Source organism: Myotis davidii, unplaced genomic scaffold (assembly GCF_000327345.1).
Source record: "Myotis davidii unplaced genomic scaffold, ASM32734v1 scaffold168, whole genome shotgun sequence".
In the NCBI taxonomy this organism is placed as follows: Eukaryota; Metazoa; Chordata; class Mammalia; order Chiroptera; family Vespertilionidae; genus Myotis; species Myotis davidii.
Genome location: NW_006383016.1, coordinates 11329988 through 11352328, shown reverse-complemented (window position 1 = coordinate 11352328; position 22341 = coordinate 11329988). Strand labels below are relative to the sequence as shown.

Sequence of the window (22341 nt, the reverse complement as noted above, 5' to 3'; positions counted from 1 at the left end):
TTCATTTCCTTCTTCAAAAATTATATATCATGTTCTAAATGTAATTTATTTGTTTTATCTTTTTTTTTAAAAAAAAGCTACTTTCAAATATTAAGGGAAACTCATTTGAAATAAAATAAATTTAACTTCATTCTACCAATAAGTAAGATCAAATACTTATTTTTAATAAATGGCTTAGGATGCTAAGCTGTCTGATAATGAAAGCCCGCGAGGTTTCAGGCAAGAAAAAAATGTTTTCCAGAATGAGAGCAAGAAATATCCTGAATGCTTTAAGAATCAGAATAAAGAATAAAAGTAAGAATTGGGTTAGTATTAGAATCTAAAAGCAAGGGGATTCAAATTTATATAATTCTTGAGACTATAGTTGAATATCAACAACTTTTCGGGATGTATACATGCAATGTTAGTGTACGGAAACAACCTTTTTACCAAACACAGTGAAATAGGAACTCCCAGAAACTCTATTATTTTCTACATGATATTATTACATATTTGTCTATGATGCCCATAAATTTATACATAGAAAGTCTTATAATACCAAAACCAAGAACTACGCATATGTTAAAGTGAGTGAAAACCCTGCTCCAGCAATGCAATGTGTGGCTTTTAAAGTATGACAATGCACATTTTATGTGCAACATTTCAATGAATCTTAATGTTCTATTAACTACTCACTCACCTTTTGCATGATACCTTTCTCATAATAATAGCGGAGTGAACGGCTAAGTTTATCATAGTTCATAGCTGGCCTGTTTTTCTGAATGCCCCAACGCCGGGCCACCTGCCACCAAAACAGAATTACATTGTAGTGTTTAGGTATTAATTTATCAAAATATTTCACTAAAAACATAGCTAATTCATTAATTACTTCCAACCCCTCCAAAACACATACAAATGAAACAGGCAAAAGCCACTGTCATCTGCATTTCCTGTGTCCTGGTTTGGTTTTTAAACCAGGCGTGCAGTAAGCCTGAACCATCACAATAGAATTCTTTGTCACCATTGTTTTGGATACAAAATTAAATGGAAATATGGGGATGTGTTTACAACTGGAATGAACAGGCTGCAATTCACTAAAATGAGGCAAGTTTCCCATTCTGAGAGACACTGTGGGTTTTTTTCTTCTCCGTTTCCAGATCAACACTATAGATTAGGAGCAGCTTAGTGATCTCTTTGTGAAGGTGTCTTCTGAGGTTATGATACACCAAAGGAAAAAAGATATCCTATGATCAAAAGATATCCTACTCTTTTAAAGAAAAAAGACTGAACAAGTGGCACTGTGTGTGTGTAGCAGAGGAAACAGTCTACAAATTAATAATCTGGACTGCAAATAATTTTTATTGCCTGAAGCAGCATCACAATAAAATTGGAGCCAGTACTAACTGGGGAATTAAACATTCATTTAGAGAACAGTAATTGGATGCTCAAAATAAAAAGGAAGTGGAAAAGGTCAGCATATATATCAGTTCACAAACAAAAATCTCTAAAGCAGAATGTCCACTTTGTTGTTCAGTGAAAAATCCTCACAGCTCTTTATAATGTGGCCTTGGAGGAGCAACTTCTCCGGCAAAGACAGTCTCCAGTGGAGCTTTAAGAAAACCCCCTTCCTCAATGTGTAGGTATCCCCCACCGCACCCTCACCCTGGGCTAGCTAAAGCATTATGCAGAACAGTGCCGCCAAAGTCACGTTCTCATTAATTTCCACTTTTTTACTAGTCTAAGCAGAAACTACAGCTGCCATTCATACTTCGCCAACCCCAAGAGAGTATTATGTAATGGGGACAGTGTTTTCTCGTGGCCATGAAAATCCAAGTTGTTGCCATGTCACATCTACTAAAATGCAATACTTTGGAGAGATCGTTCTGTCTCTGCACTTCATTAGATTAACCGTTCTCCAGGGGGTTCTGTTTTTTTTTCTTTTCTTTTTTTTAAAAATACTGATCCTTGCTAAGTTCCCCCTCACCAGTTTGTATTCCCTGAGAAAGATATGATGTAATCTCGTCACATGCATCAGTATACTTTTTTTAAGGCACAGGACTGTGATGTAACAGGGACAGGACTACATATCCAAGCAGAGAGTCACATCTTAATTTTCCAAAGAGAAACTGCATATTGATGTAAATCTTCTGAGCAATAGTGGAATGGGAAGGTGGCAATAAGAAATTAAAACAATACTTTCTAAACAGAAAGTGTCTTAAGAACCTAACAATGGACATCTGTACATTCTTAATAGGCAAGGCAACTCAACTGCATGCAAACCTGGACGAGATGTGGAAATAAAGTACTAATATCTCATTAAATTAAACTAAATTTTCTGGATATTTATTCATTTATAAATGATTCCTTTCTAGAACTCAGCAGGATGCACCTGGAAAGTAAAATATTTGCAGCAACAAACTTTAAGATGATATTGTGGGAGAGAAAGATAATTTTGTTGTTGTTAATCCTCACCTGAGGATATTTTTCCTCCCAATGGTTTTCAGAGACTGGAAGGGAAGGGGAAACACACAGACAGAGAGAAACATCGATGTGAGAGAGACCCATCAATTGGTTGCCTGACTGGGTGGGGATCCGGGCAGGTATTCAGCCTGCAACCGAGGTATGTGTCCCTGACTGGAATCAAACCCAAGAGCCTTCATTGCAAGTGTTGACACTCACCACTGAGCAAAACCAGCTAGGGCAAAGATGACTATTTTTTTTAATGCTATAATCAGAGTTTAATTTTTAGGGTACCAATTAAGTCTCAGCACTGTGGGTACTAGTAAACCACATTCATCATAGAGTTGAGGGAAATGGGACATATCAATATGCCTATGTGATACAGACAAGTTCTAGAAGCCAACTGTACAACACAGTGACCAGAATCGAACCTGGGACCCTTCGGTCTGCAGGCTGACGCTCTACCCACTGAGCCACACCAGCTAGGGCCAATATAATTTTAAACTGCAAGAAGAAAGATAAAGAAATGGAACCCCTGGGTGCTTCCAACAAGGATGGCTTCACAGCCATCTTTCATAAGTGTGCTGACACAGACGGACAAGATCTGCTGTGTGACAGAGGGCGAGAGATGATCACAGGCCACACAGGCTGAATAAATTTCACTAACACTTTCCAAAGAAATTTAAACATAAACAGTAAAGTCAGGGCCTGATGGGAGCAATTGCAAAAGTGAACAATACAGCAATCAGAAATGGTATGTTTCGTTCTGAACAAAGGCCTTAGGACACATTTAGTGCTTATTGCACAACTGCCATTCAATTGTTTACTATTTGGACATGGCCTACTGGCTCTGAATTACCCAGCCCCTTTTGACTTTATGCGTCTGCTACAGACACGGAGTCTAAATGCCGGTTTGCTGTATGGAACACATGTAACTGTATTGCTTCCTTGTGTTTAAAAAACAACACAGAAATTCAGAATTTAATGGAACTTAATGGTCCTCTGGTCAAGTCTTCTACTTAATTTTAAGCTGATTATCATAAAAGTCAACAGCTGCTATATAAAGAAAGTAACACTTGCCTATGAATTTTTACTTTCCTGAATGGATCAATAATTACTGACATAATTCAACAATTCTCCTAACTTAACAAATACATAGAAATAAATTTAATAACCTGTTTCTCCTCAACTTTGTTTTCTCCTTTTAGAAGGGTGATAATTTGATTTTTAAAATTTATGTAATGTAAATTGTCTGAGTTCCTGGAAACTCTTGCAATTATTATTAACATCTTTCATGAGGTGGAGAACACACATATTCCCATCAAGTTAATGGGCTTTCAGATTACTTTAGGTTATGTGTTCTCAGTCTCGGTTTATTTCACATTTTTATAATTCTTATTATCATTTAAGTATATCTACATAAAAACTAATTTCCTTTGACAAATTTAGCTTTAGACACATTACAAACTTCAAACACCCAAACATCTAGCCCATACTATATAATGGGCACTTTCACATTGTGATGTTGAGCCCTCTGTCTGCGTGTGTAGGATGTGGGCAAAGATAATGTTGCCAGGCTAACACTCTAGTGTCACTACTTATGACTTGGAGTAGACTTAGTTGTGCTAACCAACTCCTCTGTTTCATACTTCTCTTAATACATATGTGAATCAGATAATCTCCTAAATCTTAACGTGTGAACTAATCTCCTGGCTAACAAGTTAGAGCATGTTATCTTATTATGACTGAGTACATGATATCCTAGCGTAGAAATTTTAAGATATATAGACGCATTAGGCTAGATTATAGATGTCCAGTCTATATAAAACTAATCACTGTAGATGTAAAACCAGCTGGATAGCTTACTGAATTTTTTGACCTTTCTGAGGTGTTTAACATGCTATAGTCAAATGATCAGTCACAGATAGGTATGTTAGCTACAAGTCTTCCATTGCTTTCTTGGCTAATGTAAACCAAAGTCAGTTTAAAAAAAATATTTTCATTTATTTCAGAGAGGAAGAGAGAGAGAGATAGAAACATCAATGATGAGAATCATTGATCAGCTGCCTCCTGCACACCCCCTACTGGGGAGAGCCTGCAACCTGGGCATGTGCCCTTGACCGGAATCAAACCCGGGACCCTTCAGTCTGCAGGCCGGCCCTCTATCCACTGAGCAAAACCATCTAGGGCCCAAAGTCAGTTTTAATGGTAGCAGAGCAAGCAACTTTAATAAGACAAACATTTCATAGAACAGTCACCTTTCCATACCGGGTCCAAAATGCTATTGATGAGTTATACTGTAGTAACAACAGTAACCTTCAGCCTAAATCTAGAGCTGGGAAGGAGGCGGGGGAAGGGGTGTGTGTGTGTGTGTGTGTGTGTGGAATTAACTGAGATGTTCTTCAGGAAAATACTCCATTTGTATAGGGGTGGGGACCAGTGGGGAACAGCGACAGCTGAACAGTTAGTTGAATGTGTTTTGCATTTATGCATATTATCTCTATCCAGAGTCCTCTCGTTTTGTTAATTTCTATGCATTATGGTGAGTTTTAAACTTCATCCCTACCTTCCACTGGAGTGTGCCCAGGCCCAGCTGACTTGAAACAAATGTCACCAACAATCAAAGGGAAATAATGTTCCTACCAGGCCTGTGTCTCCTAAGAAACATTTAAGAAGTGACAATGCCCCACTGCGGCCCTTGCATGTGGCTATCTCCCACTGCTGTTTTTCCTCCATCCCCTATTGCAGACACTTTGGTCTCTACATATTCCTCTCCAACTCCCTACACAACATCAAGATTGTACAAATCATAATTGCCTATTAGCAACAACAATTCCTCCTACTCAAAACTACTTGAGCCTCACAGATATCCCTTCTGCCCTAAAGACCATCCAACACCCCACGCTTAGATGCTCCTTTAGAGATTCCTGAAACCCTGCGTCCTCGAATAAACACTTATGCTAATGATGCTCTGCTTGATTTTCTTCACCATCCACGTGGTAGGATGGTATTCACCTGGAACCATCATGCAACATGTTTTATCTTAAATGTACACCTGCTTCCCCCCCCACACACACTTTATAATCTGGAAGGATTCCCTAAATTTTAAAAGTTTAAAAACCTCATATCTGGCATATTAATCACATATGTTTCTTTATAGTATAAGATCGACTAAACCCACCTCTTCGGGCTCAATCAGTTTGAATTCCATGCCTCGCCCAGTCCAGGCTATGAAATGGGAATTGGAGGGGTCATCCAGGAGAGCTACCAAAAACTGCCAGAGCTGAAGGGATCCCCGCCGCTGGTATGTGGGTCCTTCCCGATACATTCCTGGTTCTTGCTTGATGTCCCCTAAATTAAAAGGAAATTAAGTGTCTATTATTAGCAACATGATATTTGCATACATTTACATTAAACCAGTGTTCAATGGCTAAACCACCAACACTCTATGGGTTTCTATGACATGTGTTACCATTAGTAGGGCTTTAAAATAGTTAGGGGATTGAATGTAAACCACAAATCTATCCACACTTACAGACAAATGTATGTAACACATAAGGGTCAGAAGAACTGTATATAGGTGTTGAATAAATGTATGGCTGTCATTTACTTATAAAAAGTGCGTATTGCTATTTTTTTCATTGATTTCTTTAAAAACTGTAGCATCTAATCACACTTCTTTGCTTTTATTGTTAATATCATTACTCACTGCTCTAAGCAACACTGAAGATGGAGGAATCAATTTCCAGCTTTGGGCTTTTTATTTGTAGAAATTAAATCCTGCAAACTACAATTTATAAATATCTCATTGACCTGGACATTGTGAACTTGCATATTTTAATGCAAACACGTCAAAGCAAATTTAATAGCATCTTAAACTCTGAGTTAAGTAATCTGCACTTTATACAATTAGGCAAATCTCAGGGGCAATTAAGGGCAAGCTGGTTACCATCATAGCATCTTTCATCCACCTCTTCATACAGGCACTGACACTTTTGCAACTGGCAACAAATGAAAATTCTCATTTTTCTTTTTTACTTGCGTTTCCCTCACTTAAATTTAGCTTGCTTCTCTTTTTGTAAAAGTCCAACTTAAAAATGTATATACCAGAGCTTTCAGTAAATTTATATTTTTAAGCAAGAAAGGTTTGTTACATTTATTTGGCAGTCATACATAGTGCAATAACCAATGAAGCAGATTACAGCAATAACAATGTTATTATTGAAATGCTTCTGATGTATGATCAGTTGTCTTGATTTTAACAAAAACAAAACAAAACAAAATAAAAACAAATAAAAAACTACTGATTATTTACTTCTATCTCCAGCCAACTGTCTTTAAAATATATAGAATAGGTCACTCTGGAGATTTAATGCCTAATGCCCCATGAGTATATCATTGCTAATGGATGAACTTCTCTTCTCCACTAAAGGAACAATTTAGACAGAATATATTCCAGCTGATCTACTCACACTAAATGTGAATTATAAAACAGACCAAATCACAAGCTTTAAAAAAAAAGCTTTCCTTTGATCAGTAAACAGAGATACACCTCTTAAAATAATTACAGAAAGAACACCACTTTAAAAACCTAAACCAAAGTCAAATGATTGTCAGTAGCTGCTAAAAATCATTATGTTGTCTTGGTCTAAGCTAGGTAATATAGGAGTGCCACTCTCTTCATATTGATTCCATGACAGTTTTATTTATCTTTTTTTTTCCTTCTGAGATTTACAAATTGTTCATTGGGGCAACTGAGCAATTATGCAGACAGAGTGAAAAACTGTCAAATTTTATAATCTTTAGATTGCTTCTGCCTATAAATGTGACTGACTGGTACAATGTGTGGCCTGGTACAATGAAAAATAAACAACCTTTTGTTATTCTTTCTTCTTGTTCTCTACTTCCTATAAAATGTTAGACTCTTACTATCTTCCAGAAAATATGTTCTACTATAAAATTGACTAATATTTAAAAGTCAAAGGGAATAATCAAGACAGACAGCTGCCCTGTTGGATTATATCATAATCCTGTCCATGGTTTTGAGCTATTTTTCTTCCTTATATGCCCACACTGACTACCAATAGTTCTTACACTGTTAAGCTTGCTAATACTGAACAAAACTGTAAAGGTCATTCCAAGAAGTAAAGGATTCTCAAGGGAAAAAGTTGTATTTTAAGAATGGTGATGCTCTACTAAATGGTTAAAAATAACACAGATCATGCCTCTGAGACTCAAGGCTTAAAACAAACATCTATTGTAAAATAAAGCCAAAAAAGTGACCCCATTAGAGTTTTAACCCGTGACCTTGGACGAACTTAACAATCTCAAGGCAGGCAAAGGAAACAGGCCTTCTCAAGACTTGGCATCCCACCCCTTCTGAGAGGCGTAAGAGTAGCAGAAACCTTGAGAACAGAGGAGTCTACAGGCAACTAATTAGAGATTGAGAAGCAATCTGAGCACGACTTTGCTATTTAAATAATGACAGTTAAAAACTTCTGAGAGCTACCAAGTCATTATGGCCACAATCCCCAAAGTTTGTGCAACCAGCTAATCAGAGGGCCCCTGCTCGTTTCCTGTTAAACAATCCAAGCAGGAAACATGGAGACCACTCTGAAGAACCACTAAGTCAATTAAGTGTTCAATTTTTACCCAAGCTGCCTCTGGATCAGTGGTTCTCAACGTTGGCTGCACATTAGAATCACCTGGGAATCTTTTTAAACTCCTGATTTCTGGGCCTCATCCTCCGGAAGTTCTGTTTCTTTGTTACTAATGTTGTGGGCCCATCTCATAACAAAGAAACAGAATTTCCGGAGGATGAGGCCCAGAAATCAGGATTTTCAAAAGATTCCCAGGTGATTCTAATGTGCAGCTAAGGCTAAGAACCACTGCTCTAGATGCTGACTTCTGCCACCCTTGTCAAGAAAAGAAGATTCTATCTAACTGGCACTCCTTTCTAACACCTAGAACCTTCTCCTGGCAGCAGTGAACGATGTTAAAAAGGTAATGCTTTCCCAACTCCCTTTCAAGCAATAACAAACTAATGCCACTAGTAATGAACATCTTCCCAGAAAAACAAACAAAACAAAAAAACACCAAAAAAGGAAGGACTAGCAATCACTAACCAAATGGGCAGCTATGCTGGTCCCATGTTCCATAATGCATCTTTTCATGAACAATAAAAGGAAAGAGGCCGCATTAGTCATCTGTGCCTCCACAGTAGCATGCTTTCTGTTCTGCTTTGTTAATTATGGGATCAGCTTTCAATAAATCTCCAACAAGCTGCATGCACTCAGCAGGGCAATGGAAAGCCCCTCTTACTCTACGCAGAGCTTAGCAAGAAAGGCACTCTGGCTATAGCTCTAAGAATGAGATCTCTTATGGGACAAAAGAAAAAAGCCTCTTAATGGAGACAGGAAAGAGAACTTATAAAAGGTAAAAGTTTAGCAAGAATTGAGTGCATCATAAATGACGCGTTCAGAAATGTTTACATAGGGATGTTGACTGTTTTCAAGAGAAGCTAGAGTGATCTCTAGACTCCCACTACAAAAAGCAAAACTTGAAGCACAATGAGAAACCTACCATCGAATTTCTCAGGGACAACACAGGTGTCATCATAAAACTGCCTGGGGCCCTTTTCAAACATACAGCCTGTGGGAGAAAATGAGACACATTTAATCATGATAGAAATGAAGCTCACAAACAATTTAAAATAGAACCACGAACACAGTAACTGAAGTAGAACATAACTGCCATTTTTCAGCTCTGTGACCTTGGGCACATTATTTAACTCACGGGCCTTAGTTTCCTCATCTATAAAATGAGAACAATAAACCATCTAGGTATTTGGGGAAGATTAAATGATTTAAAATATACAAGTTTAGACCAGTGTGTAACACACGGAGATATATGAGAATTAGCTATTGATGTTATTACTAACCCAAGCATAGCGTTCCCATAAACACTGGGGAACCTAGGGTTTATAATCTATCATCTCCTTTCCCATTTTCTTCTGAATTTTGTTACTCAATGAGACGACAGGGAAATCAAAATAAGTTACTGGTATTTGCTTTGCATTACTGCCCTAATGAACTAGTCCGAGAGTCTAGCCTAGATATTTCCTTCCGTGGAGAAATATCTAGGCCAGTCTCTTCATGTTTTCATCTTTAATAGCCACGGTAGTTAAATAACATTTTTTAAACTTCCCTTTTTTGCTGTAAGTCCACACACACACACACACAAAGTGCAAACTAAAGTGATAGCTTTTCATAATCATTTTGTCCTCCAAATAGTCTTAACTGTGGACCTTTATTTCATTGTTATATTTAATCACCAGAAAGAGATTTCACATAGTCATGGTTTTATTTCCAAAATGTATTAGTCTCTATTGTGGATACATAAGATTAACAACAGGAGCAACAATAATTTCATTGCATTTGTGCGGACTTTTGTTCTCAAATATTTTGGACTTATTAGCTCATTAAACTATCTTCTAAACACAGGAATTTACTTCTACTAATACAATTTATATTAAACAACCAATATTAGACCAAACCTAGCAGGATACACCTGCATCATGTCACTGAAAATACATATACTGTCACATCAAGAACCATGCACCTATTTCCATAAATATTTTAATGTGAATGATATCCAGATAAAATCATTTTTATTCTTTCTTTCAATATCAAAGTCCTTTAGATCAACGCTTTTCCACCATGGTTACCATAAACACATCCACAATAAAAACTCCACCTCTAGTCCTCTTATGTGAATTTCTATTCTTAATAACTTGTCCAAAAATGTAAAATCCCAGATTTTTAAAAGTAAATACCATATTTTATTTTTAAGAGATTAACTTAGGTCTGTAAAGCAAAACTGAAAATTCCTCGAAGATACATTTCAGTAGAGAGCAGCAAGGCGGGGTGATCTATAAAGCACATGTTCTGTTTAAAAAGGATGTGGTTGTTGGCAAAAAAAGAACACAGAAATCCACGTTTCAGCTGCTTATGTGCACATGACTCATGTTAACAACCAAATGCAGGATAGCATGACCTGGAAAATCGTTCTTTTACTTTAAAAAGATAAAGTTGAAAAGTAATGGTTTAGGGAACATCAGTTATTTTCCCCGTAAAACATCACGATTAATTAAGTGACTGCACCCTTGGGATGTCTGATGATTGTGACAGGTATTTGCCAGGAATTTCAGTAAATGGAAAACTTAACTTCTGTTCTGCTGGGATGAGCCAGGAAGCCTTCTTGCCTCATATAAATGGAGTGGCAGCTAGGCACTTCTGAAAGAGGAAACAACATCGGTCAGGGAGCAGGCTGGAGCTGAAACCTGCTATCAGTGGACACAGTGCAGATAAGAAAGTAACAGGAATTGACACGAGTCTCCATGAGGGGAGCTTGTCAACACAGTTAACATTTCAGGCGGCCACACACAAGAAATGGGAGAAGCATGTTGAACCAATTCCCTTGAACACATATGGGAATTCTGAGTTTTATCCACATTAATCTTGCTAAAGGCTGGCTCTACCTGCAAGTCCCCACATGAATGTGATGGTGTCCCTGAATGAGTGCTGTGAATTAAAATAAGTGTCAGGCTATTTATGGAATAAATGTATATATCCCATGGCAGTCACAGCGAAAATCAACAAAAACTCATTCATAGCTTATTTCATGAACACTGGATAGAACTTACTATGACAAGATGGAATTGCTACATCTCCTAAAGTTACTCCATCCCTTTAGGGTCACTGCTATTTTTTCTCCCCACATAAAAGCATGACTGGCTTTTCATTTGGCTAAGCACACAGGTCATATTCAAGACCAATGAGGCCATAAAACAGACATCCAAAACTTCCATAGCAAACACTATTCTTACCCAAAGAGTGAAGCCTTTACTATGCGACCAAGTTAACTCATCACCAAACTTGGTTAATGGTTAAACTTGAATCATACTGTGTATTTAATATGTTAAGTAGCTTAGACAGGGAGAAAAGGAAAGAACTGCGGATTATGAGACAGATTAAAATTCCAAGTCCTTCATTTACTACTAATTAAGCTACATACTTTAGACACACCATTTTGTGCTTGTATTTCTGTAAAATAAAGGGTTGAGTCAGATGTTATCTAAACTCTATTACAGTCCCAAGTTCTCTGATTCTGAATATAGAAGTTCCCTTACATAACCAGAGGGGGATTCAGGTGAAACCAGTGAAGCTTAAACTGTAGGACCCTGGACTTTCAAATGTCTCCTGAGCCCTGAACCTAATGTTTGTCTATGCAGTTTCATTTTCTTTTCCTTTAAGAAGATTCACCAAATTTTTTAAGTTTTAGTTCCCACAAACCTGAGCCCAATATTGCATATCATATATATGTGTATATATATGATATATATATATATATATATATATACACACACACACATATATATAGTTTTATAAGAAGGTATAAATATATGTGATCAAATTAATTCGATCTTCTGTGTGCATTACTAAAGTGTTTTGAAACAACATATACAAAAGTAAATTTAGAAAATGCACACAAGTGTGCTATTTAATATAATAATATGTCCTCTTTTCTACCACTTGCAGTAGGCACATCACCTAACAAGTAATAAAGAACATTTAAGTGAATTGGAATCTAAGGACCACATCTCCTTTTAACTATCCATCTATAGACTTTCATGTGATAAATAAGTAGCACTCCATGGCCCAAATGTCATCGTTGGCCTGGAATGTTCCATTTTTAAAGTCTATCTGATTTATTTTTAAATCGTTGTAGTGATGAATGGCAACCAAAATACGAGGCATTCCCCCCCCCCACAGGAAAAAAAAGGTTTATTGTATATGGTCTCAGTAAAATATATTTTAATGGCAACCCATCGTAGCAATCTATAATAATAAAAGTGTAATATGCTAATTAGACTGGACAGCCTCCCGAAGTCGTGGTGGCGGGGGCCGAGGCAGAGGCAGCCCCATGGCGGTGGGGGGCCGAGCCCCTTGCACGAATTTCGTGCATCGGGCCTCTAGTAACATATATAAGTATGTAGGAGTTGAAAACTGCAAGAAACTCCTCATCAAACATCTTATTACACCATGCCTTCTTTATATAAAGTATTACATGGTATACAATTCTGATCCTACAAAAGAGAGTTAACCTTGTTCCCTGCTATTGGATTTCTAACAGGGTGGCGATGTAGTTGATCTTTTGGGTTGCCAAATTCAGCAATACACTTTATTCCAACTTTTTAACCAATGGAGCCTGAACGTACTAGTAATTTTTAATGTTATTTTGATTTATTGCCAGGTATAACGTCCCTCCAAGCAGCTGGGCCTGGAGGGGGTGGTGTTAGAGACTCTGCCGTCAGCTCAGCAGCTGCTTGGAGGCAAGCATTTTGTCCTACCAGTGTTGACACCCGGCCACAAAATACTTTTACCGACACTGCCCAGCTGGAGTGTGGCGGCTAAAACAGCTGGCTGGCTCTGGAGGCAGCGAGAGGAAAACATATAGGCAAACTCTATTACATATAAGTTTGTGACTGAGTGCAGGCTTTCCTCTCCAGCAGAGGAAAAAAGTGAGAGAGGAAAAACACAAGCATTTCTAAGAAAACTACTATTCAAAGTTGAAGGAAAGTGCTCTAAAATAATACAAAATAAGCATAATCCTTGAAAACTAGACACTTCACATCAAAGATAGTATTTGATAGAAAATTTTATAATACTCAACTCTCTACTGAATTGGCTGCTTTCATTTTTTTTAAAAATTCTTTATTGTTTAATGTATTATATATGTCTTCTTTTTCCCCATTGACCTGTTCCCACCCACCAGCACATGTGCCCTCGCCCCTCTACTGTCTGTGTCCATGGGTTATGCTCATATGTATGCATACAAGTCCTTTGGTTGATCTCTTACTCCCTCCTCCCTGCCTTTCCTCTGAGGTTGGACATCTGTTCCATGCTTCTTTCTTGATTCTGCTGTTATTATTCTGTAATATTTATTAATCTTTGATATTTAAAGTATTCTGATTTAAAATGTAATAAATTAATGACATAATAAAGGTAATGCCAGGCCCTCTGTTACATTTCAAAAGACCCAACTTGTGATGTAATTTCTAAGGGGGAAAGAAAACAGCACTGAATGGCAATTTAGAAAAAAAAAATTCATATGAGAATATAATTGTGTTTTTGTCAGTCCTTAATACTATTTATTATACCCTAGAGTGAATAAAATTAGCATCTAGCTCTTAAAAAATTCAGACACTTGTCTAGCACTGTTTAAATCCAATCTATCTTTAAAATCGGTGTTCTTTATATGGTCCAGGGAAGCCTCAAAAAGCTAAGAGGAGTTTATTCCCCTAAAGTTACTAAAGTCATGTTATCCTAAAGTGATATCAGTTAATTTATGACTGTCAGAGTAGGTCAGACTCTAATCAAATTGTAGAAACATTTCCAAAGTGATTATTCAATCAAATGACTAACATGGTTAATTAGGAGCCATAAACATTGCTCTGAAGTTCATCAAAGTAATGACTTGCCCAGAAAAATTACTGCTAATTAAATTGCCTGCTGCTTTCATTTCTACCTTATCTAATAAAAAATCCAGCCAATGAAGTTTGGCATTACATTTTAACTTCTGCTAAATGCTCATCTAAGATCTCAACTAGCTAAGTGGTGACTTCAAAGGCAAATGTTTCGTGGCAGGGAAGAGAGACATTGCATATACATTCACTTGTGTTTTTCTATGAAATAAAAGTTACAAAATTCAGCAATAATAATGAGCTGTCATTTAAGCTATGTACAAATGTTAAGATGACAGCATTTTTACACTGTCCTTGTCCATAGATTATACTTTAAGATTAGTACAGCACAGTGATTACAAACATGTACCTTGTCATCTAATAGAACTGGTTCTGAATCTTAGTTCTGACATTTCAGGGTAGTATGACATTTTATTAGTTCTTTAGTATGTCTAATTCTCAACCTCTACATCTGTAAATTGGGAATAATAGTGATATCACCAAAGGGTTGTTGGGAAGATCATATGACATAAGTTTGGGGCAACATTTCACCCAATAACTGCAAAAGGTGAAGAATCAATATATAGTACTTATTACTAATAAAATAATCGATTTTTAAGTGAACTTCACAAGTATGTAAACTGAGTGAACTACAGTACCTGAAACTAGAATTATGTATCAAAACAGTTTATATCTGAATTTGCTATGCTTAAATCATATGTCTATTGAAATAGTTGGTTTGTTGCTTATTACTGTACTTATTCTGTAATAGTCTTCACAAGTCTATCTAGTAACCTATGATATTTAAAATATATTGATTATAAGTTCACTATAAATTTATTATTTATAAGGTTTAGGTGAGAATTCCCAATACATTTGAAAACTGGAGGAACCTCATTTGAATTCTTTTTACAGTAATACCTTCTTGATATCAGGTACTAAGTAACTTTGGTTTTAAAGATTTTAATTCAATATGTAAACTGAATTATGCAAATTTAAGTTAAGACAAAGGATTTTTTTTATTACTTAGGAACTTATGTATCAAAGAGCTCTACAACATGGCATTAGTACTGGGCCAAATCAGCTTGCAGAAACTAAATTGCCTGTAATTTGTCACTGATGAGTTCATGGTGATGAAAGCTGATCTAACATGCTGCAAACATTCAAAGCAGAAAAACACTGCTGTCATTTGAATGTACTCGTCAGTGGAGGGGAAACCAAGAAGAATAGTAAACTAACACTCCAAATGGCCCATTTTGATTATTCTTCATCTGCAGTGACTTTGTTAAAATTCTCTTTAAATTAAGATGAGCAGGTATGAAACAAAAAAGTTGTTTTCTCTGTCTCTTGACTTACATTGTAAGGCTGTTTTGTGAACCATAATTCTGCTTTGGGAAGCTGCCCCAAGTGTTTGACCACAGTGTGTAGTTTTGAACTTGCACACGTATTATCGTTAGGTGCTGTTCTGATTCGCTTACTTGCTGTCCAGTAGTTCAGAATGAAGGATTCCCTTCAGGGCATGGTTTGCTTAAAGTTTCTAGGAGCAAATCGGGCCAGAGCAGAGAGAAAATATTTGTCACAACCACCTGAGATATGCCTGTAATCTGTTGAAATTTCTTATTATACAAACCTGGAAATACTCCAGATTGTAAACTCAGAACAAGTGGGGGGGGCACTTCTTTCATTTGATATTTCTGCTTACATTCTTGTAGCAATAATTGGTGTGATAACTTAAGAGTAAGTCTGTTGTAAACTGTAACTGAAAAATAAAATTTTAAATAAGTAAGTAAGTAAATAAATAAATAATAAATAAATTTTTTTTTTAAAAAAAGAGTAAGTCTGTGAAAGTGAATGAGAACCTCCAGCAAAACAGGAATAAGTGTAACGTATTTTAATGAGATTTTGCTTTCATATGTGTGTGAAAAGCAAAAATAGATGGAGTGTACACTTGACTAACTCTTTGAGGTGACAAAATCAATACCTAAACTTGTGTTTTGTACATTGGTGGTGGAGGAAAACTTCGCACATTAAATGCCCAGAGGCAAAATGTGTGTGTTGACATATACCTAAATTATCGGGTACTTGGTGAAAAATGGGTGTATGTGCATGTGTGTATGTGTGTGTGTGTTTTGATGTATATATAGGAGCTTTAACAAGTTTTTCAAAAACATATCTATTATCTCAAGAAATATTAAGTTGCATCTAGAACTAATTAATGATACCAATCTCATTCACGATGGGCATTACGGCATAATGTGCCGAAGTTTTATTTGTTAAACTTTATACTTCACAGTTTTGTTTCTCTCATTTCCTGGTAACCTCACAGCTCACTATTCAAAATCCAAAGATTTTCCAGAGTACATAAATAGCATGACTTTATGAAGATAAGTTTCAATGAAACGCAGTCATAGACAGTCTGGTATAGCCAGCATCCTTTTACTCTGCATTTCTACTTGCCACGGGAGTACATTTCATGTAGCTAATCAAGAGGACTTTATTTTATGATGTTTCCTGAAAAGGATGCTAATGGGAGGTAATTTTCTATACCATAGGATCCCTCTATTATAAAAATCCAACTAAAAGGAAATAACCCTACAAATAAGGCCCAGTATATGTCTGGATTTGCTTGAGAAATAAAACAGGTGTGACACCAAAAAAGTCAATTTTTTTGAGGCCTATGTGTTGTCAGTCACAAATGCATTAAGTGAATATAATAGTTTATCTCATGGGCAGAAGCCAAAAGGTTGGAGTGGGCTGGAATCTCAATAGAGTGATGAGTATAGTATTACCTCATTCACACTTAGATGAGATGGTTCTCATTAGGATTTTCAGTAACTGTGAATATAAATATGTAAAATCTGGAGAGATATCACTTCCACCACAGCTCACATGTACACACTGTACCATTGATAGACGAGAGGACAGAAAGAGAACTACAATAGTCTGTGTAAGCCTAGCATAGCTTTTGCAAAATCTAAAAGAAAAGAAAAAGGAATGCATCTGCAATTCAGATGCTTTTAAAACTTCAAGACTACCTAACGTGAAATAAGTGTAGAATTTTATTTACAAAACCACACGTTTTTGTAAGGATCTGGGTTCCTATCCAAATAATGACCAGATTCAAGTAAGATTAGTTTATATGATCGAATAGGCTCACAGTTTTACAAGTCTGACATACTTGTGAAGGTTTTATTAAGTTAGAGTTAAAAATAAAGTTGAAGTGGTAGGAAGCATAAGCACAACCGTTATGCTGACTATTTATTAGATATTGGTGTACTCTGAGAATTAACATGAGTTTCAAATAAAATTTGAGGAAAGATGCCATGAGCTGCCAAAATAGGCTGCCAAAAAAATTAAAGAGAAGGAAGTTTTAATGTTGAGCTTTAATACTAAATTGTTCACCTTCTAGAATCTACATGATTTGAAACAACTATATCGTGGATTGCTCTGTCTTCTCACTCCCATCTCTCCTTGGATCATCACAATGTTCTACTTGCTTCCTACATGAATAATACCAGCAAGAAGTTCAGTAGTAGTACAAGATTTTGTTTGCCTTGCACAATGATTGTTCTTACGTTAAGAATATGTCTCTTATTTTGCCTTATCTCCTTTAGTCCCCCACCCCAAACGTGTTTGTAAATATTAGATGTAAGAATGGCATCTTATTTAAGGACTAGAAGTCTGAGGATATCTCTAGAAATCGAAATAAGTCATAACAGAAACCCTTTATTATTGCCTCTATCCCTAACACTATATTAGTAACTTTACAAACATATTTAATCATATTTAAGTCATAGTTAATCCTTACAGAAACAGAGAAGTAGGAGAATTACTTGGTCCTTTTCATAAATAAGGACACTGAGGACAAAAGAGGTAACAAAACATGTCCACTATGACCCAGTAAACAGACGGCAGGCCCAGTCTGTTATTGCCCAGTATAATATTGCCAGTGTCATTCAAAGTGGGTGGTTTTATTTTTTAATGCTAAGAATAACAAGAACATGTGGATAAGGCAGTATACTGGTGCCGGCCCGCTGAATGGAGCATTCAGAGAAACTTTCCCAAATTTGAGAGAATAGGAGAATAGTAAATAAATCACAATAATACATGCTTGTCAGTCTTTTGGTTTTGTTTTGTTTGTTTTTCACATGTGTCTCTCTCTTTATATATGTATATTTTCCAGAATTAGAAACATTTAACTGGAAAGTTCACATACATGCAAACAACACATGATAAAAACAATATCATCTATTTCACAAAAATTTCTTGAAAAAGGTTTAAGTTTTTCATATGTAAGGTTAAAGTATGTTATTAAATAAAGTCTCCCTTTTTCTCTAAACTATTAAGTAGTTAACTCAAGTAGAGAAATAGTTTAAGTGTAGAAAATTCTATAACAATTTTCTAAACCTGAAATATATCCTTTTAAAAAATAAAGAATATTTATCTCTTCGCTCCTGTTCACATTCAACACACACACACACACACACACACACACACACACACACACACACGGAGGAAAAGATCCAAATATGCACCCTTAAACTGTTTTATTTCATTTCAAATCTTACTTGCACATATAAAAACAGTTGTATGCTCATTTGATCCATGAGCAATAAGCAGTTCTGGGCCTAAGCATCCGCGTCGTTTTCTTTAAAAAGAAACGAAAATTCTCACACTATAAAGTAAACTCCCTTCACCCTTCTAATTCCCTTTTTTTCAAGCCAGTACAACTCACAAGCAGATTAGCCCCCCTTCCCCCTTTCCTGCCTGTAAAATCCAAGTTAGACAAACACTGGGCGGCTGAAATGACATATTTGAATGGAATTCAGACCCACCAGTTCCTGTTTATGTTTCTGATTTGAGAATGTTGTCTTCTCATTCACTATACATTAGGAACCCTGCAAGGCCATAAATAGTGTCGGGTTACATGCAGGCAGGGCCAATGAGCATTAATCATTACTTCCAGTCAACTGGCAAAAGCAGCAGCTGATGGAACACTACACCCTTCAGCTCTGTATAAATGAACATTCCAGAGAAAGAGAGTGAGTGAGTGTGTGTTTCCTTTCAGTCTCCATTTTATGAATGAAACTCCAGGCTCTATAGAGCCCATTCATGTAAGAGAAATGCTTACAGGGCTCTGCCCCTAGGGATCAATCCGTCATGGGTAAAACTGATGTGATTGGTTTAAGACAGCCCTCAGCCTTCCATTCCTGACTTAAATGCAGTCCCTGTCCATTTGACCTGTGTTAATGCATAAAGAGTAAACCCAGACCGTAGTCTCAATTCTCAAATCAAATCACTAGCCAATGCCACTTCCTGTAACTGTAGATTTAGAGCATATTTAAGTATTCTTAGAAAAAAACTGAGATAGTAGACCAGAGTACTGTTTGGGGATATTTGCTATTTTAACTCAAAAAAAGAATAAGGAAAACCCGTCTGAGATAAGCCAAACAAGAAAAAAAGAAAAGAAAAAGTTAAATTGTAAGGCCAATCCATGACCTCTATTACCATAATAAAATCAATTAGGAATACATCACTATCACTTTTTACAATTGAAGCACCTAAAAATCAGAGATTAAGTGATCTGCTAGTCCACGAATCACTGGCTGAGTAAAAGAAAATTATCTTTAGATGTTAGAGAAATAGATAAGATGTTAACATTTCCTGAAGGATCAATTCCTTTAAATTCCCAAGCGATCTTCCACTTGGCTTTCTTGAAGCAACAGTAATTTAATGACACGGGGCCAGGGCTGAGCACTGGGGAGTGCTATATACCAGGCACAAAGAGCCACAGTTCACGGAAACATCACCATGACTGTCTTAGAAATTACTAATATCTAGAGTTTTGGGGAGGGAAAAATGCTATTTCTGAGCAATTATGGGAATGATTTGTGGAGAGTGATATAATAAGTGTTATCAGCCATCTGTAACTTGATCCTTGACTACAGAGGAAAGAAAACACTTCTCTTCCAGTGACCTGAAGCCTTATGGGAAAACAGATGCAGTAAAAATCCCAGTGTATATCTCTGTGTACACTGTTTCTCGTGGGATCTTTACCATGCCCACAGCAAAAGGAATGAAGAGAAACATGAAAAAATGCCTGGGTTTTTGGTTTTAAACCTGTGAAGGATTGTCTACAATGGTGTATGGCAATTTAACCTTTTCTTCCAATTTCTAATGTCTGGTAAATAAAATGGCAGAGCATAAAGTTACCATCATATTTTGCTTTTGTTCAAAAGTAAAACGTTTGACCCAGCCAGGTGGGGAAATGGTAAGGAATCCGAGACTCTAGTATCCAGAGAAGATATGGAACTGAGCAAGACCACTGAAGAGTGAACATATATTGGATTAGTGATTCTCAAATGCCATTCTTTTCTCAAGGCTTAAGAAAAGCTTCAGTATTCTTTTAGGGGTTCCTTTTGTAAGATGGTTTGAAGACAGGTAGTAAAAAATGATAAGGCAGAATGTTTTCAAACATAATATTTCATATTTTTTAAATTATAATGATCAATTATTGGGGCCTTCCATTTTGAAATGTGTAAGCTGTTAGTTATTACAGACCTCACATTCAAAATAAATATCAGTAGCCTCTCCTTCTACTCCCTTTGTTCCATCTGGGTTTAATTAGCATTTTTAACAGTTGCCTTTTGTAATCACTGCATTCCTCATGCTTCTTGAACAATATTTTGGTTGATTATGCACGTAGAACTCAATTGTTCAGAAAGGATGTAAGAAAATATATTAGAAAATATATATAACTTACCTACGATATATCTCTTCATAAATTAATAAGTAGAAATCATTTTTAAACATAATATACCCCGATGACAGAATTTCTGAGCTATTACATAGTAATAGTAACTAACTATCATAACCGTTTAGAGATTAACTACTGGGTGATTTCAGCCTTCTGAATTTTGTTGTATGTTTTAATTTTGTGCAAGCTGAGTCAGCTGCATGAGACCCTAATAAATCATCCCCAAACACATAAAGTACTGCTTATTCATATTCCTGTGTGGCTAATTCCTATGTGAATAATCATGTTCTTCTTGCTCTGTCATCCACTGGTCACATCCTAAAACTTTCACTTTAAAACCATATTATAAACCCTATACGGAGAATCCCAGGCAATGCTTACAAGAAGCAACATTAGAAATTAATTCCTGGCTCTCACTACTATATGCCTAAGTTGGATACCCACCAACACACACAGCAAAACACAGAATGGCACTTACAAAAAGTTTCTCTCTTGCCATTCTAGAAAGCCACGGCTATGTAACTCTCCTGACTAAAGTGCCAGCTTGGGCCTATGTGGGTGCCGGATACAGTAGTGAAGAATACATTAATTTAAAAATGGAGGATAGGAAAGGCCCATCTTATTCTTCCAATTGTAAAAATTTCTTCCTTTTCTTTTATATACTGCAGTCCCTCTTAAGCTTCCTGGTGAAAAAATAGATTTGCTGACACATGTTTGAAAATGACTGCTTTAGTTTAAATTTTAAGCTATCAAACTTAAAGAATAAAGTCCCATAGAAGGCTCAGACAAACTCAAAGTTCATTTCATCACATAATTTTAGAGCTGGATGCCATTAATTTGCCACTTTTCCTTCCAATTATTAATTCAGACTTTTCCAGAAGAACTACTGGGAAAAGTCACTTCCTTAACAATCTCACCTCTTGTTCAGATTTTTAAAAAAGAAAGAAATAGAATGTATTCTAAGCCTAAATATCACCTGAGGTCCTATATTTTCTTATCTCACATCAGTGAACACCTAACAGGATAAATTTGGGGACTACTAATGTGAAATATACACCTCCAGATTAGAAAAAGCATACCTCTGGTCATAACACAAACACTTGTATTTCCCTGAATAATGTAGAGCTTTTAAACCTCATAGAAACGTATTTAGTCCAAAAATTGGAGAAAAGGATCAATGATATATGTAGCTACTTATGGATTGAAGTGTTTATTTTGCACAATTACCTAGAAAGATACACTGTTGAACGTGCACTGAACTAAGAAGAAGAAAACCTTAGTTCTAATTTTGGCTGCTTCAGAAATCATCTGTGTAACTGACCAGTGACCTCGGATGAGCCTTGGACAGATGACAGGTTCAACTGGGACGTGGCGAAGGAATCTCAATGAGGTGATCTCCAAGAGCTCTTGAGTGTAAATATTTATAATTCTATGAAACAGCTACTTGTGTCAATTTCCCAGTCTAAAATCGTGCTGACAACATTTGCCAGCACATAAATGTTACAGGCTTTCAAATTGAAAGAAGACCTCATCAGTACCAGCAGGAGTGTCTCAGAAAGCACACTTTAAAAAAATACAAAAAAACATTTTCTTCTGGAAACATATGTCAACTTTTCCCTAC

The 22341-nt window shown here is 36.4% G+C and overlaps 1 protein-coding gene across 11 annotated transcripts in view; it reads right to left on the bottom strand.

Annotated features, from left to right (window-relative positions):
- Positions 1–22341, bottom strand: part of ETV1 (ets variant 1) — an 83440-nt gene that overhangs the window by 5807 nt on the left and 55292 nt on the right. For 9 of the 11 annotated variants that reach the window (XM_006779056.2, XM_015558195.1, XM_015558194.1 and 6 more), the window contains 4 exons: positions 10665–10733; positions 9022–9090; positions 5621–5790; positions 680–781 (listed from right to left, as the gene is read on the bottom strand). In XM_006779056.2, coding sequence (XP_006779119.1) covers positions 680–781; positions 5621–5790; positions 9022–9090; positions 10665–10733 — 410 coding nt within the window. The remainder of the gene's footprint in view (positions 1–679; positions 782–5620; positions 5791–9021; positions 9091–10664; positions 10734–22341) is intronic. The other 2 variants (XM_006779057.2, XM_015558199.1) reach the window with 1 other exon arrangement.